Source organism: Phoenix dactylifera, chromosome 2 (genome assembly GCF_009389715.1).
Source record: "Phoenix dactylifera cultivar Barhee BC4 chromosome 2, palm_55x_up_171113_PBpolish2nd_filt_p, whole genome shotgun sequence".
NCBI lineage: Eukaryota > Viridiplantae > Streptophyta > Magnoliopsida > Arecales > Arecaceae > Phoenix > Phoenix dactylifera.
The window spans coordinates 8,516,355-8,533,870 of record NC_052393.1 but is presented as its reverse complement, the minus strand read 5'-3'; the positions used below and the strand labels follow the sequence as shown (position 1 = coordinate 8,533,870).

Here is a 17,516-nt window from a genome sequence, read left to right as displayed (position 1 = left end):
TTGCGTCCATCTTTTGCTCCGAGATATCTGAACAATGGTGAGGAATGGAGGGGCCTTTTAGGTAAAGCATATTTTTTGTAAAGCTAACGGGTGAGTGGTATTAGAATCCTATACATAGAAAGGTGGTCGCCCAAACTCACTATGTTGGAATTGGGCTCATGTCCGCCCTTCAGATCGGCCCAACTCGTGTACCACGTGTGGATGGTAGAAGGGAGGATACGGCTCCGGACGAGAGAGATGGATACTGGGGCCCATTAATATTTTTGACGTCCTCGGTAAGTTGGCACCCGGCGTTCGTCTCGCGGATATTTAATATTATGCTTTCAAAATAATTTCAAAATTTGACATGGGACCATAGTACGGATTATGTCATATTACAGCCCAAGATCTCATCTTTAAAACAAATTAAAAAATATTATTTAAATTTTTTATTCTACATAAATATCTAAAAAAAATTTAGCGAATAACCAATATGGAACTAAATGCATGCCCACACAAATCTTCACATGCTCTCCTCATTTTTGCTCCAACATCTTCATCAGGTTAAAAGTCCAAATTCATTCAAATCTAATTACCTTAGTCAGCCCGTGATCAGCATCAATGAGTCCATACTGCAGTGTCTTTTAATCCACATAGGCCATAGGCTAGATTTACTCTAATTTTATTTGTTACAACATAAAATCTCATCTAAAAAAATAAGAAAAAATATTATTTATTTTTTTAATTTTGTATCAGTATTAATATCTTTTTAGTGAATAATTAATGTAGAGCTTAATATATATCCACGAGTCGTGCCCGAGCCCATTTGTCCAGCCGAGTCATCAGGCAGGTTGTGCCAGCGATGCGCATTCACAGCTTGTCTTCTCTTGATAAGAAAATACTAACTCTTTTTGAAAAATATCTTATTGGTTTATTAGATTTGGGCCACCTATTTCCCTTTGGACTCCATTTAAGTCATGATGAAGTTGTCTTTCTCGATGCGAGCACCTACATTGTAGAGGTAACCGTGGCCATCTATGTTGGTTAGCTACAATGGCCATTGATAGCAAGTATTCTCAAGCCACAAATGCCACCCAAATTGGATAGACAACAGCCAGGTTGGACTTATTTTAAGTATTTCACAAATCATGCAAGTTTTTTTTTTGTGGTACATCGACAGCTTACATTAATTTCGCATGAACATTACCATCAGAGTAAAGAGCCATGGAACAGGGCCCTCACTTCATGGTTGAGATGCAATGAAGATCATCTCAATTTGCAATAGAATCAACTCTCTACGCCTCATCTACAATTAGAGAAGAGTAGCTCATAATATGGTACCTCCATAAAAATTTAGCCATTCCATCAAGAGTGAGAGAACTGCTGGTGCAGGGTTGCCTTTTAGCCAACGGAGCTTCCCTTGAGGACTTGTTAAGTATCCAATTGACCCCAAAATTTTAAGTTAGTGGGAATAAGTTAATAATTAGTCCAATGAGTGAAGCCTCATGGGATGCATGTTCTTGCTTCTTAGATACGGGAAATGTTTTAAGGATGTCTGCAATTCAATTACATGTAATTCAACCATAGGCTGCAATTTAGTTGCTTATAATTAGAATTGCAGTTTTTAAAAAAACTCTTGACAAGAGGAATGTTTGGAGTCACGAGGGAATTCATTAAAAGGACTTTCTTAATTATAAGGAATCTTATAATTAAAATCATGACTAATTTTGACTTGAGCTTTAACTACAAGATTTTGGCCTCTTTTTGCACCAAATTGCAGCATGCAGTTGCAGTTGCAAGCATCCAAATAGTTGTCTTAGGTGTCTGCAATTCAATTGTAGCCAACTAAACTGCGACTTGCCAATCGCAAGCTCCAAATCTATTCTAACATCGAACCGAAACTTTTGAGCATCACTCTATCTATGAGGCTTACGTATTCTATCTTCATATCTAAATTACTAAACGTTTGATAAACTAATACTATTTCACCCAGTTTTTACTTTAATGAAGAAAAACAAGAGAAAATTCATCCCAAACTTGAGAGTGATTATCAGATCATATGAATAACAACAAAGATTTTTAATAAGGTATTTCATTTATCTTATCTCTTATTTTCCTCATAGATGTGCCAGAATACAAATGTTCCTTTGAAATAATGTCGCATGAATGCAAATGTAAGAATTGGGACGGATACGTGTCCAAGTATCTGTCCTGGAAGGAGAGAATAAGGAAGATACGAGAATCCATAGAAAAATATTTTTAATTAAATTATACAATTATTTTTGAATACTATGTAAAACAAACATATTAGATTATTATATTTTTAAGATCTTCCATTATGTGTGTTTCCAAACTTCCTGGTCTGCTGCTGAGAGATATAAGAAAAATGGTATTTGTAGAATTATTTCAATATCTACATTCTTGATAAAGAGAAGAAAAAATTATTTTCAAGTGGTTGACACTAGAAGGTGATAGCAGATTTAATTAATGCCAGCTACAATGACGAGATATGTCAACATGACTATCATTTTTGGTGCATTTTAAATTTGAATTTAAATTTGATTTTCAAATATCGGACATTGGTAATCATATTATATGCCAACATAATTACTATTTCTGGTGCAATTCAAATTCAAATATGAAATACACCAAAAATAGTAATCATGTTGGCATATCTTGCGACTGTAGTTGGCATGAATCAAATTGCTATAAAAAGACACCAAACTATACCCATCTTATGATTGTAGCTGGCATGAATCAAATTTGCTATAAAAAATTACCAAACTACATCTATCTCAAGGCCTTTGGATATGCATACTATCCCTATCTCCGCTCTTACCAATCTCATAAACCAGAATTTAAGTCCTCTTACTATATTTTTCTGGGCTACAATACCAATCAAAAAAGGTATCGATATCTTGATATTAAAATAAGTCGTGTTTTTGTATCACAAAATATCTTTGATAGGTCTTTCTTTCGATATCTCAATGTCGCCTCTCTTCCCTCCACTTCATCCTCATCACTTTTAGATTTACAAACATGATAGGTCACATTCAGTTCTCCATCACCTTAGCCAATGATACCACACCAAAATATTGCCCAACATTCAAGCTCCACTTCAAATCTCCAGCCTGTTTTAAGCATTTTATAAGCACCTAGCAGTCCATCTCATGCCCCACTGGGCCTCTCTTCAAACCCACCCATACTACAACAACAACACACTCAGCTACGAGCCCAGACTAATCCCCATGCGCAACCACCATCACTATCAACCGACTTCCCAACCACTCCACTCAACTCACCTAGAGCACTCCCAAAATAATTTCATCCTGCAACCTAATCCAACATCTAATTTATTCTCATGCATGTCCGTTTTATTTCTAGCATTGATCAAGTGGTTGATATCTTTAATAAAGGTCTACATCCTAGCTGCTTACACTATTTGCAAGTCAAGCTCAACATTCAGACTCGCCCATTTAGCTTGAGTGGGCACGATAGCATATTTGATTCATTACCATTTTTGGTGCATTTCAAATTTGAATTTGAATTTCAAATATCAAACATTGGTAATCATGATATATGCCAACATAATTACTACTTCTGGTGCAATTCAAATTCAAATATGAAATACACCAGAAATAATAATTATGTTGGCATATCTTGTGACTGTAGTTGGCATGAATCAAATTTGCTATAAAAGACACCAAACTATACCCATCTTGTGATTGTAGCTGGCATGAATCAAATTTGCTGTAAAAAATCACCAAACTATACCTATCTCAAGGCCTTGGATATGCATACTATCCCTATCTCCGCTCTTACCAATCTTATAAACCAGAATTTAAGTCCTCTTACTATATTTTTCTGGGCTACTGTACCAATCAAAAAGGGTATGGATATCTTGATATTAAAATAAGTCGTGTTTTTGTATCACAAAATGTCTTTGATGGGTCTTTCTTTCTATATCTCAATGTCGCCTCTCTTCCCTCCACTTTATCCTCATCACTTTCAGATTTACAAACATGGTAGGTCACATTCAGTTCTCCATCGCCTTAGCCAACGGTACCACACCAAAATATTGCCCAACATTCAAGCTCCACTTCAAATCTCGAGCCTGTTTTAAGCATTTTATAAGCACATAGGAGTCCATCTCATGTCCTCCTAGGCCTCTCTTCAAGCCCACCTATACTACAACAGCAGCACCCTTAGCTACCAGCCTAGACTAATCCCAATGTGTAACCGCCAATCACCATCAACCGACTTTCCAACCACTCCACTCAACTCACCTAGAACACTCCCAAAATAACTTCATCCCGCAACCTAATCCAACATCTAATTTATTCTCATGCATGTCCGTTTTATTTCTAGCATTAATCAAGTGGATGATATTTTTACTAAAGGTCTACATCCTAGCTGCTTACACTATTTGCAAATCAAGCTCAACGTTCAAGACTCGCTCATTTAGCTTGAATAGGCAAGATAGCATATTTGATTCATTACCATTTTTGGTACATTTCAAATTTAAATTTGAATTTCAAGTATTAGAAATTAATAGCAGATTTGATTCACACAATTACGAGATATGCCAACACAATTACTATTTACGGTGCATTCCAAATTTGAATTTGAATTTTAAACATCAGTCATGCAATTGTCTTCCCTCAATTTTAAAAATTGCAAAATTATTATTTCTCTTGTATTTTAAATTTAAACTTATAATTTATAATTTAAACCCAAATCAATTGACTCAAACTTTCTATATGTCTTTTATACTGCCATCATTCTTATTTTCAAAATTTTTCTAATATTTTTCTAAAATCTTCTTCTCTCTCTGAAGAGGCTGATTATCCGTCTGTAAAAGCTGCAAATAATAATAAATATCCAAATTTCGAACACATACCAGGAATACTTTCTTGGAGTTGGACACGAATACATACGTATAGCACAACCTTGGAAGATGCAGCAGCAGTAGTGGTTTCGGAGGTTTCCGTCTTGTTGATCCGATTTGATTTTGCGGTGGAGGCGCAGTTGCCTCTTCGTCCATCCAACCCGTTCATAGAAGAAAAATAATTTCAAATTCCAAACCTTTTACGGACATAATCACTTGCCCGATTGTTTAGCTGAAGTCAAGCATGGAATGGTTCTTTCCATTAAAAAGCCTGAAACAAGGTCTTTCCATTGGCCATGGTCCAGCAAAGCTTCCAAAATTCCTCTCACCATCCTGACGCAGAGCGAAGCAGAGCAGAGCGCAGACAGACAGAGAGAGAGAGAGAGAGAGAGATGATTACATGCATTCCTTGTCCCGGCCCCAAAGGACTCTTCAAAGAAATCACCAACCATGTAACCCTCCTTTTTTTGATAGCTCTTCCTTTATTCCCAATAAACTCATCAGTTCACTGGTCTTCCAATAAGCCCAGGCTTCTGTACATGATGATTCCGTTTCCTCCTCTGTTTTTTTTTTGTTAAATGGTAGATTAAGGACATGTCCTCGAAGGTTGTGCGGGTGCAACGGAGGAGGAAGCCGGAATGTTCGGAAGCAACAGCTACAATGGAGGCCAAAGGAGAAGAAGAGGAAAAGGAATGGGTGGCAGAGCCTGAGGGTGGGGTTCTTATAACCTTGATGCCTCTGCCTAACGGAGGCAACCTTATAAAAAAGATACGTTTCAGGTACCCAAATGGATGTTTCTTGTGCATCTTATTTCCCTTCTTCAGAGTAGTACTAGGATATGGCAGGGGTCATGTACATGCTTTGCAGATGGATGAACTCTTGAATGAAGCCCATGCATAGCTTTTAATAACAGAATAGATTATGTTCCATCAGATGCAAAATTTAGCAAAGGATCTTCATATCCTGAACTTCATTTTTTGAAAAAAATTCTGTCCTCATATCTGTGTTGTCTAAATATGCTTTGCATCAAAGAACTATGCTTTTTTAAATCAGAAAAAAAAATGGTATCTCAACCTTTTACATAGTTCTCTCATCCTAATTATGATTGAATGGATGCTTTGGTTTTTTGGCTTCAAACCCCATTCGAGACGCTTTTTGATGTCTAGTGCAATTTTCTTAAAAATTTGAAAAACTTTTTATCCCTATCTGTTTTTTTTTGATAAATTAGGTCTCCATGTGATTCCATTACTCACCTGCTTCCCAAACATATTACGACATATTTCTCATGAAATAAGAATGAGAAATTATATCTATATTAATGGGAATGGTTTATCCTCGCTGCCATCGATGGTGTTGTTGCACTCACCAACAAAGATATTAGAAGTTTAGCATGTCATAATTTGATCAGAGATTCATAGTTAATGATATCTGAATTCATTATTTGTGAATCACCAAAAAGCGATGAAAGAAACCTCACAATATTCATGACATCACCCCTAACAAATATCTTGCAGCTTTTCTTATATTACTTAAAAGATAATTTATAGATTTTTTATACATATCTGTCTGTGGAACTTGGATCTGCTGGTTGACACTCCTCTTACAAATGAATAATCTAAAAAGAGGTCCTGAATTCAAACCCTTATAATGGCATTAGTTCCTTATTTCTTTAAAAGATAGAAAGATATGCACCTAGTGGACACAGAATGAACACAAGGACTATAGTTGCACTTGCACCATAATGCAAAATGCTGCATTTGTGCAGGACCATGTGCCACATTGTGCTGAATTATAATAGTGTTCGAGGCTTGTTATGATGATTAATTTTATGCTTCCAGCGCGGAGATGTTTGATGCCTTGGCAGCTCAGAACTGGTGGAGTGAAAACTTTGACAGAATTGTAGAGCTGTATAGCATTTCTCAGAGCCAAATACCTCAGACACCATCAGCTCATGCCAACGACGAGGTAAGCTTAGTTTCTATAAGATCCTGACATTGGTTAATGTTCTATATTCCAAGTTGATTGGATTGTCCTCCTATAACAGTAACGATAGTACAGACCAAATTCGGTTGCATGACCAATGACAGTTCTTAGCAGTTTGTGACATGGCTCTGACATTATCTTTCCATTATGTTCTTCTCTGTTTTTTTTCCTAGAATCATCCAATTGATTCATCTCAAGTTCATGAAGTAATGGAGTCAGCACGAACCCCTCGCAACTCCACGGAGTCACCGCACTCACCGAGAATGGACCCATGCAGCAGCGCTCAAGAGGGAGAAAGCTCGACAATGGCCGATCCAGGAGGAATCCAGGGCAAGGTGGTAGAGTGGGTGGTGGAAGACGAGCCTGGTGTCGTTATAACCATCCATTCCTTGCCAGATGGCTCCAAAGAGCTAACGCGCGTTGAACTCAGGTGAGCCTCATAATCTTCAGAAATAGTCTTAAACTGCAAACTTTTGGCATGGAGGCTGTCAGTGTGATGGCTGATGCTTGCTTTACTGAAGAGAAAAGATAGAGCTCCTGGTGCTCAAGTAAAATAACATGAAATGAAAAGGAAAACTACTATGAGAATTCTAGCCCACATCCCGTTGTTGTAATGGCTGACTAGTCTGTATCAACTCGTTGTTGCAGCCGGGAGAGGTTTGGAGAGGTGAAGGCAAGGGTGTGGTGGGAAGAAAACAAAGCCAGATTATATGAACAGTACGTGTAGACCTTTACCGCGATGGCAGGTTTGTTTCTGATATGTTTGCTACTCTTTTACTGTTGTTAAGTTAGGCATGCTTATGAAATGCTGTATTTGGTTATCATAGCACCGTTCGTGCAAATGTGTTGTCGATTTGAAAGCCATTAAGGAGACGCATAATTTGACAATCTTGGTCATGGGTATTTCGACGCCTAAACACTTTATACAGATGATAACTTGTTCAAAATGGAAGAGTCGTCTCAAGATTAGAAGGGAAAGAGAAGGAGTTTAAGGGTCTTGGAGCCTTTAAGCCTGTTTTTCTTGAGACAAGAAAGGTTAGAAGAAAAACTTGATATCCGGCATGGCCGCCTCCTAGAAAGCAGAGGAAAAAGAAGAGAAAGGAGGGGGGGAGGTCGTGGTTCCGGAAGCAGCTTCCGTCGAGTTAGTGACGATTACGTAGCAAACAAGTTCATTGCTTCTGCAGAAAACAAGCGAAATCTAGATGTCAATGTCGGATTTCACCAGAGAGCAAATGTTCCGCAGGAGCAGATTAACAATCGGTCCGGTTGTTCCCAACTTACCATCTTTAAAGAACAAAAATATACGATGACATGATTAAGTAGGGTTGAGTTGATTCGTCGTTTCAGTTGCCGACATCAGACAACCCTTTAGTATTATGAAATTATTACTACGGAGGAGAATCGCATTCGCTCCCTCCCGAATCACCAGCTCCTTACCATGTCGATGGCGGCGGCGGCAGTGGCGATGGCGGCGGCACCGGCTGCGGCCGCGAAGGCCACGAATACCTTTTTATTTTCCCAGAAAACACACTCGCCTCTCACCCCCAATCTCCGATTCGCGACCCGCGCCTCCTTCCCGAAATACCCCTACTTTTCCCGATCTGCCCCCGATCCCCTCCTCCTCTCCACCGCCCCCCGCTCCACTACCACCCCCTCGTCCCCCTCGCCGACCACCTACCACGGTCCCTGCTACGTCCTCGGCGACAACATCGACACCGACCAGATCATCCCGGCGGAGCACCTGACCCTCGTCCCCTCCAAGCCCGACGAGTACCGCAAGCTCGGCTCCTTCGCCCTCTCCGGCCTCCCATCCACCGCCTACCCCGTACCCTTCATTCCCCCGGGCTCCGATGCCACCCACTTTCCGGTCGTCATCGCCGGCGCCAACTTCGGGTGCGGCTCCTCGCGCGAGCACGCCCCCGTCGCCCTTGGCGCCTCCGGCGTTCGCGCCGTTGTCGCCGAGTACTATGCTCGGATCTTCTTCCGGAACTCCGTCGCCACCGGCGAGATCTACCCCTTGGAGTCCGAGGAGACGGGGATCTGGAAGGAGTGTACCACCGGGGACATCGTCACCGTCGATCTCGCCGAGAGCCGATTGATCAACCATACCACGGGGAAGGTGTACCGGTTGAAGCCGATCGGAGACGCGGGGCCGGTGATCGAGGCTGGGGGGATCTTCGCCTATGCGAGGAAGACTGGGATGATTGCTTCGGCATCGACGGCTTAGAGTAAAGGTGAATCCTTTCTTTCGTTCTTTCTATGTTAATTCTTGCATAGAATTAGGAAAAGTATGCAAATGGAATGGGTATAAGGTTTGGTTTGGTTTATGGCGTTTCTTGGTTATCTTGGTTACAGATAGGTCGAAAGTGTCGTTTAATTTGCTGTAACTAAATCAAATTGTGGAATCAAATGGGATATGTTATTTTTCTACTGATTCTTAACTTGGGCTCTGGACTTCAGAAATTTGGTAACGACTTTGTCTTGATTTTTTCCCGGGATGATTGGATGATTGTATCATTGGATTAGCTTTGAATAACAAAATATGTTTTACCAAAAAATAATCAAAATATGAATTTTGGGTGTCATAAGGCTTTTTCCTCTTTGTCAATGCCACACTTTGCACTCGTGTTTGTTCTATTGCCATTAGTTGCTGAGGAAGTAGACTACATGACTAATACAAACGTGGAATGCTACGATGTCTAGTAGATACAATTCTAGTTTGTATATGGAAAGTTCAGGCTGGAATGGCTTGGTTTGATAGCTAGCCTATTCAATGAGAACTTTATATGTAAGAAAATATCCATGCAATTTTAAAAGGAGTGCTGACAATTGAATTTTATAAGAACATAGCTCATTTGCAATTCAAAATATAACTCATTTGCAATTCAAAATCAATGATCAGCTTCTGAGCAGTGCTAAAAAATATAGAAAGGGTGGTAGAACAAAGTTTAGTACCAAAGACGATGAAGTTTGAGATCCAAAACTAGGCTATTGTGACTTTTCTGATTTTCTACATTAGCATTCTACTGGATAGGTCAAAATAGAGGTTGGTTTCTTACATAGATGGAGATAATTAGCCTGCATTTGTCTGCACTGAACGTCCTCGTTTGCTAGTCTTCCTAGGTGCTCTTACCACTTCTGTACTTCAGAAACCTGCTAAAACAATCAATCTGTTTGATTTCAAGGATATTCATTTTACTACACCTCCTGAATTGATGAGCTATAAAGGATTTCCTCCCTTTCCTTTATAAGGTGATAATTGATATTACATTTTGCTTATTGATGATTATATCGGGGAAGCTTGGTTGCATCTCAGTATCATGATGCTTAAGCATGTGGGTTTTATGGAATTCACCGCAGATTATTTTAGGGTCTGGTTGGTTCGACAAACGTTGTATGGAGACTTAATGTCCTATAAAACTGACAGCTTGAAAGCTTATTACTATATCTCTGGAAAACTTTTCCTTGCCATGGTAATATCCATTTTTCCTTTTCATTTTGCATAGTTTTCCTTCCAAAGCTGACCCTTCGTGTTTAAGGCTTTCTGGGTTATACATAAATGGCTGTTGCAAGATATCTAATCCTTCTCTTGGATGAGTTGGTTAGCCTTTATCACTTCCATTCTCATGTGCATCGATAGAGTGGCATTGATGATTGTAAAATGCTGCCACATTTCAATATTTGCCGCCTTTCTTTGCTTGTCCTTACCTAATACTGCAGAGAACATGTTTTGATAGTGGTGCATATTATCAAGCATGTACATTCAAAGTTCAGTACAGGCATCTGAAAATGATGCTTTACTAATTTTCCTTTTCTGCAACACGCAACTTGCTTCAATATGTTCACCCCATCTCCATTAACTCTTGCATGAGACTTCTTCCGGAGCTTCTCTTATCTGCTGGCATATGAGAGAGAGAGAGGCCTTTTAGCATCACAAGTGCTTAAAAAATATGATTGCTTCTGCGTGTGAAATGAGACGTAGATGGTAATTGTAAGAATAGATACGCCAACATGAAGGTCAGCCTTGGGTAATATTACAGAATTTGGGTATGTAAAATATGCATGTCTTTATAGCTTAATTAATAATTTGTATATCCTCGTGTTCTTATGCAGACTTTCAGCTGTTGTCCATAATTTTAAGGTGGAGCAAGAAGACCAAAGGAGTGGTACTGGTGAATGAAAATTCGATATGGGGTTTTCTTAAAAAACTTAAAAATTTGTAATAAAGTACTAGCATGGAAGAGATGTTTCTGTTTAGAAAGATTAAATGTGAAACAAATTCACAGAAGAATGACATGTTGTGCTCTTTAGGATACTCAGTAAAGAAAATGAAGAAGTGTTTTAACTTAATCAAATAACTAATGATGATTTTGGAGATAGGTAAACTGGATATAATATTCATGATGATTTATTTCCATGCTGGTTTTTGTTTAGGAAATCACTTGATAGGATAGTATAAATGACCATCGTAAGTTATAAAGTACATGATAAGGGAAATAAAGGGCTGTGTTGATGGTTCCATGAAAGGAGCATCCAAGTCATCATCAAGTTGGAAAGAGGATTTTCCTATTAGTGGAAGGAATGACCTAGACTTTTTTGGCTATAGAACTCAAAATGCCAAACCTGAATAATGTGATCTCTCTTATAATTTGCACCATTGTAGATTTCAAAGAAGATTTCAGAAAGCCAACCATACATAGATGTGATATTTCTATTGATGCCTTTTTTTTATGGAATGCTACAACTTGATTTGAGCATTCTAGTCTATTTGTATGTGCTGCTTGCTGAGATTTTACGATTAGAAACAAATGTGCACCAGGCCTTGTAGAGGGAAACACGGAAAAGAGAACTTCAAGTGGTAGTTCACACAAAGCTGGGAACACATGAAAGTGAGGGAAACAAAATTTGATTGGTATTCATCTGTCTGTGCAGCACTTGCTTGTCAGTCATGTAATACAGTAATAGTGTATTTGGAGCTGTAGACATAGAAAGATCAGCAATTTAACTGGCTAGCCTTGATAAACAAAATTTTTTTGATTTTAAAGTTTTTCAAGTTGAGCTGAAAAATAATTGAAATTTATCTTATCCTTTATATTGCGTAAATTTCTATTTACATCGCATTTATTTGGAATTATTTGAATTTTTATCATTTCTTCAGGTCAGTGGAACTCTGTTCATCAGTGTCGGTAGCAGTTATGGGACTCAGGCCAGAGCAACATTACATGTAGATCTGGGTTCATCGTTCTTCTAATAATTGAGGTTTCCTCTTTAAGAACAAAATGCAGGACATAATTCTCTTACTGCATCTCCTATTGCAGACCAGTCAGTTTCTCTTGATGAAATATAGCCGTCATCTATTTAGTCTTTATTGCTCTACGTAACTACATTACTCTATTTGAGTTGCGAGATCAGATGGAGCCTAGGAAGGGGGAACATGTTTTGTATCTCGATGTATAAATGATCAGTATATCTTTATGTCCACACAGTGATGTGGAACTACAGCTTGTTTGGATGTCTAGAGTCAGCATTATATGCAGATTTGGCTTGTTCATGCAACTGTGCGATTCACTTTTTTTTCCCTAGTTTAGCAGCATACTTTATGTAATGCATCATAATCCTTCTGTCATTCACAGGAAATAGACACGCAAATATTTGATCAGTCTTCAGATTTCTATGGTGAGATGCAAATTTCTTAGTAATGTCCTGCTAAGAAACGGGCAAACTATTAATGCAGTTCCAGAAAGTGGTTCCTTTCTAAATTGATCTTATGACTGTCCGACTGTTCTAATCAAGCTTCAGATATTAGTAGCAGACTTGATTAAGATAGCTGATGGCTGCAGCTTATTGAGCTGATACCTTGATCATGCAGGCGTATCAGTGATTCCACGGATTGCCTCAACATGCATGAACATTAAATCTGTTTCTTGTTGATATTTACTAGAAAATGATACATTTGTACCCTGGTAATCCTAGAGGTTACATGCATGCATACATACATACATGTATGATGGGATAAAGCATTGCTGAATCTGGAAAACTGACATCTTTCAAGACACAGAATTCTAGGCAGTGGCAGACAAAATTGCGAATACCATCATGAAACCCTTCTTGTAGGGAATCCAAGTCTCTTCACAATACTTCAGTATGAAAAAGAAAAAAGAATCCATACAACAAAATTTTGGATCTCCTAGACTCCAAAATTCCCAAGACTTTCAGCATGAGGAGGCCAAATGCGGATTGGCCATCTCTCAACAAACTTAGCGATGAAAAACATTTTCGAATTTTCTATAACATCAATGCACCATTAAAATTTAAAAGCGCCTTCCCTGTGCCTTACTTGGGGAAGCTGTGATGATCTTCCTTTCATTTGCTCTCTCTCACACGCTTCAATTAAGCATACATCCAGAATCAGCGGTCACTTTTCACCAGACTTGTTTGATGAATTGCTTATAGTATTCATTGATCCTAGTTTTAAGCCTGCTGTCACCACAACAGAGCACTTTGAAAAACCATCTTCTGTTCCTCGAATCAAGCATCCACGAAATGCCCATCCAACTATCATCTTCATGGCACAGATGGATCACTCATCCACTGGCTTAACTATGAATAGATTGAGCTGCGGTACCGACATTAGCATCCACCGCAGTCCAAATTTCCCACACACAAAAAAAAAATGCTGTTTCTCTAATCATCATCTAAAGTTCAAGCTTGAGGAGAGTGTATCACCCTGAGAAATCATCACCATAACCATCAAAGTTATCCCTACTGCATGACACGTGCCTGCATGAATCCTCACTCACCAATGTTACAAGATAGCCATCATGTCAAATTCCTTGCTCCTCTCTTTGGCCTTTCATAAGCAATTGTAGGTTCCCAAGCACACCCCATATCAGTTCCCACTCGGGGTGAGCTCTATCCCCTGAAACAAACTCCCAAGCCCTGCTCCCGACCTCAATAACACTGCACCCTGCCTCCCTTTTGCCCCCAAACTTCCTCATCAGTTCTTTTATCTTCTCCACCTCCCCCCACCACTTCTTCCCAGCATACATATTCCTCAACATAATATAATTCCTTACATTCCCGGGCTCGATTTCAGATGCCATCTTCATCACCCTCTCAGCCCTAACAACATCCCCATGGCAACCGCAAGCAAAGAGCAAAGAGCTCAGCACTATTCCATTGGGATCGCATGGCATTTCCTCGATCAACCTCTCAGCCTCCTCCAGATATCCGCCTCTTCCAAAGAGGTCCACCATGCAACCATAATGTTCAATTCTCCTCGCGATCCCAAATGCTGCCATCTCCCTGAACCACCTCTTCCCTTCATCCACAAGACCCCCATGGCTGCAAGCTGACAATACCCCGATCATCGTCACCTCATTCGGAGAGATCCCACTTCTACGCATCTCCTCAAATACATCCAATGCCTCTTTCGCCCGTCCATTTACTGCGAACCCATTGATCATCGCATTCCAAGAGGCCCTCTCCCTGCTTGGCATCCTATCAAATATTTGCTTTGCCTCGCAGATGTCCCCGCACTTGGCGTACATGGCCACCAATGCTGTCGAAACACTGATCCCCCGATCCAACCCCTTTCTTCGAGCATAGCTGTGGATCCATCGGCCAAGATCAATTGCACCCTTATCTGCAATTGCTGGGATAATGCTCACGAGCGTCACCTCATCCGGCTCAAATCGACATGATTCAGACAGCAACTCTTGGAACAGTTCCAGTGACTGGTGTGGCTGTCGATTCTGGCAATACCCACCGATCATCGCATTCCAAGAGTAGAGGTTTCTCTCTGGCATATCATCAAACAAGGCTCTAGCTACCTCCATGTCGCCAGCCTTGCAATACCCTGATATCAAACTAGTCCAGGAAACCACATTCCTGTCTTGCATCTCATCAAACAACCGCCGTGCCGAACCCAGATCGCCTAGTTTGACAAAGACATCGATCATCGCATTGAAGGCCGCCATGTCCTTTTCAGGCATCCACGTAAACAACTCCATCGCAGCGCCCGCATCCCCACTCCTGGCGTAGCCCACAGCCATCGAGGTCCAAGACGCCGGGCTCCTGTGAGGCATTCCATCAAACACCTTCCTCGCAGATCCCATGTTCCCCGACTTGGAGTACATGTCTACCAGTGCGGTGGACGCGAAGGTATTGCAGCAAAATCCCATCTTGATCACGTCGGCATGGAGCTGGAGGCCTTCGCTTGTCTCCTTGGGCGAGCCGGCGAGAGAGGCGCAGGATTTTAAGAGGAAGGGGAAGGTATGATCATCGGGAGAGAAGGGAGGGCTAAGAGGGGGAGGCGGCCCTCTCCGGAGGTCCCGGTAGAGGGCGATGGACTCGCGGAAGCGGCGATGGTGGACGAGGGCGCGGATCATAGAGTTGCAAAGAACCGTGTCCTGGGTGGGGCGGCGGTCGAAGGCGCGGCGGGCGTGAAGGAGGAGGCAGGAGGCCGCGAGTGGGGCGGCGGCGGCGAGATCGGAGCAGGAGGAGATAAGGCGGGTGAGGAGGGAAAGGTTGGCATCGAAGCCGCGGCGGAGGAGGAAGGCATGGATTTGGAGGAGGGATGGCAAGCGAGCGGCGACGGAGGAGGGCGGAAGTGAGGGAATTCGCTGGAGAAGGGAGAAGCAGAGCTTCTCTTCTGGGGACCAGAGTTCGCCTCCCCTGGGCCCCGTTCTTATTGTAGCCATGGATGGATGGGCTCTTGACAGCTGCAGGTAGCTTCTTCCCCTCGCGTTTCAGAGACATTATTCACCGGGCACACGAGGAGAGAGCCTGGGCTTGTCTTTTGGAAGCGACCCTGGGAGCTTCCCTTTATTCTCAATAGGATCCATCTAGCGTTTCTCTCTTTTTTTTCTTTTTTTTCTTTTTGTGAGATAAAGAGAGGCTTAGCCACAATAGGGTCGAGATCAATTTGTTTTTCTTTTTTTGTTCCTATGCTTGGGATGTAGACAATACCAAACATTAATAAACCAACCAAGATATTCTTCTGAAAATCAATTAATTATTTTTAAAAAAAATAACCAAGATATTGCAATATTTTGATTGATATATCTCGACCGACATCATTATCTCGATTGAGATTGGAATTCGGCTTACAGGTTCTTTTTTAGTAATATTTATACGTGACATATAAATAATTATAAAAATAATTATTCTATATCTATTATTTAGTAAATATAATATTATTTAATGAAATGTATAGTAAATTGGCAGTAACTGTAAAATAATTAAATATAGTTTTCAAATAAAATTAAATTATTGAAATGAACCTTGTATAATAGTGGAGTAGTCACAATAGTATGATTAGTCTACTTGTGCCAAAAAATTAAACATGCGATGAATTATAGTTAAATGGAGGATAATTGTTCTTGGAAAATTTAATGTTAAATAAAGATGGATAATATTTTATCCATTATAGATGATATTTTTAATTGATATAATAATTTAAATAGTCAAATTTATTTTAATTTTAAAATTAAATATAAGCCGTTAGCATAAATATTATGTGCTAAACAAAATCATTATAATTTAGAATTATTACTTTGCATCATGAAATTTTAGAAAAAGTTGCACTGCCAATCACTTTAGCAAAAATACAAAGATATGCAAATAAACAAAACAAACCTACTCATTTTTATACTTAAATATAAATATATATGCACATGTGTATTATATGCATCATTCCTATGATCATATCATTTATTATTTTTTCAAACAAAAGTCTATATTCTTGATTGGTCATATTAATATTAGTTCTCTATAGTTTTTCAATTTCAAGATAAGAAGATGGCTAAAATTATCATAATTTCTGTTTTAAAAATATATTATTTTTGACATGTCATTTTTAATACAAAATAGTTATCATTACATTGTTTTTGAACTATCTTGTCATGCACTTATGTTAAAAAAATAATTTATAATATAAATAATTAAATGAGATATTTTGCATCACGGTCAAGATACCACAATGTAGGACTATATTGTTATCTTAGCCAAGATATCGAGAAAGAAAATTTAGGAACTATTTTTAAAAAAATTATCTGCCAATATGGAAAAGTATAGGCATCAATATTTCGGTTCAATCTCAGTTGATATTTTTGGTGACATAGCAGAATATCTCGCGCAATATGTTCATACTATCTCAACAGATATATCAGATTATCAATTTATGATGCTCTAGATTTTTGGCACTGATACTATTAATGTCTTGTATGGGAAAGTGCCCAGAACTACTTCAAACTGTGATCTTTGCCAAAACAAGAACCTTGCTGCTGCTCTGGAAAGACAGATTATTAGTTCAGCCAGTTGCCAAAAAGCAAAATTAAATTTATCCAATCAAAGCCTCCAAAAGCTGTTTAACTTGATTTAACTTTATTTTCTATAGAAAAAGGTGAAGTTAACTGCCAAGTTTTCTTCTCTCTTTTTCACTTTATAATTTCTCAAAAACGTTGACAAAACAGCAAATAACTAATATCACTAGAGAGTAGTAACAAATAGATAAATCTATCACTCACTTGGCTAGCTATTCAGTACCCAAACGAAGCTTAATTTTTCTAAAAATAATATTATATACCTTTTAATTTATTTTTCTAAAAAATATTATGCCTTTTAAACCAAACAGGATGAAATACGTGCATGCATCGGGGGCTTA

At 39.3% G+C, this 17,516-nt stretch overlaps 3 protein-coding genes across 4 annotated transcripts; 2 read left to right on the top strand and 1 right to left on the bottom strand.

Moving 5' to 3' along the window:
• The first annotated feature begins 4,878 nt into the window (after positions 1-4,878).
• LOC103697044 (protein Brevis radix-like 4) lies at positions 4,879-8,104 on the top strand. Of its 2 annotated transcripts, XM_008778811.3 has the most exons (5): positions 4,879-5,319; positions 5,453-5,646; positions 6,706-6,832; positions 7,024-7,280; positions 7,499-8,104. In XM_008778811.3, exons 1-5 carry the CDS (start codon positions 5,164-5,166, stop codon positions 7,575-7,577), a joined length of 813 nt encoding a protein of 270 aa, XP_008777033.3. In that variant the 5' UTR covers positions 4,879-5,163; the 3' UTR covers positions 7,578-8,104. The 2 variants fall into 2 exon arrangements, with proteins under 2 accessions (XP_008777033.3, XP_038975992.1); XM_039120064.1 differs by lacking the exon at positions 4,879-5,319 and having other exon boundaries at positions 5,341-5,646.
• A 142-nt stretch (positions 8,105-8,246) lies between these two features.
• On the top strand, positions 8,247-12,406 carry LOC103697041 (3-isopropylmalate dehydratase small subunit 1-like). Its single transcript, XM_008778808.4, has 2 exons — positions 8,247-9,084; positions 12,009-12,406. Exon 1 carries the CDS (start codon positions 8,289-8,291, stop codon positions 9,075-9,077), a length of 789 nt encoding a protein of 262 aa, XP_008777030.1. The 5' UTR covers positions 8,247-8,288; the 3' UTR covers positions 9,078-9,084; positions 12,009-12,406.
• A 526-nt stretch (positions 12,407-12,932) lies between these two features.
• Positions 12,933-15,678, bottom strand: LOC103697042 (pentatricopeptide repeat-containing protein At2g44880). Its single transcript, XM_008778809.4, has one exon. The coding sequence runs from the start codon at positions 15,550-15,552 to the stop codon at positions 13,675-13,677; it is 1,878 nt and encodes a 625-aa protein (XP_008777031.2). The 5' UTR covers positions 15,553-15,678; the 3' UTR covers positions 12,933-13,674.
• Between the last annotated feature and the right edge of the window lie 1,838 nt (positions 15,679-17,516).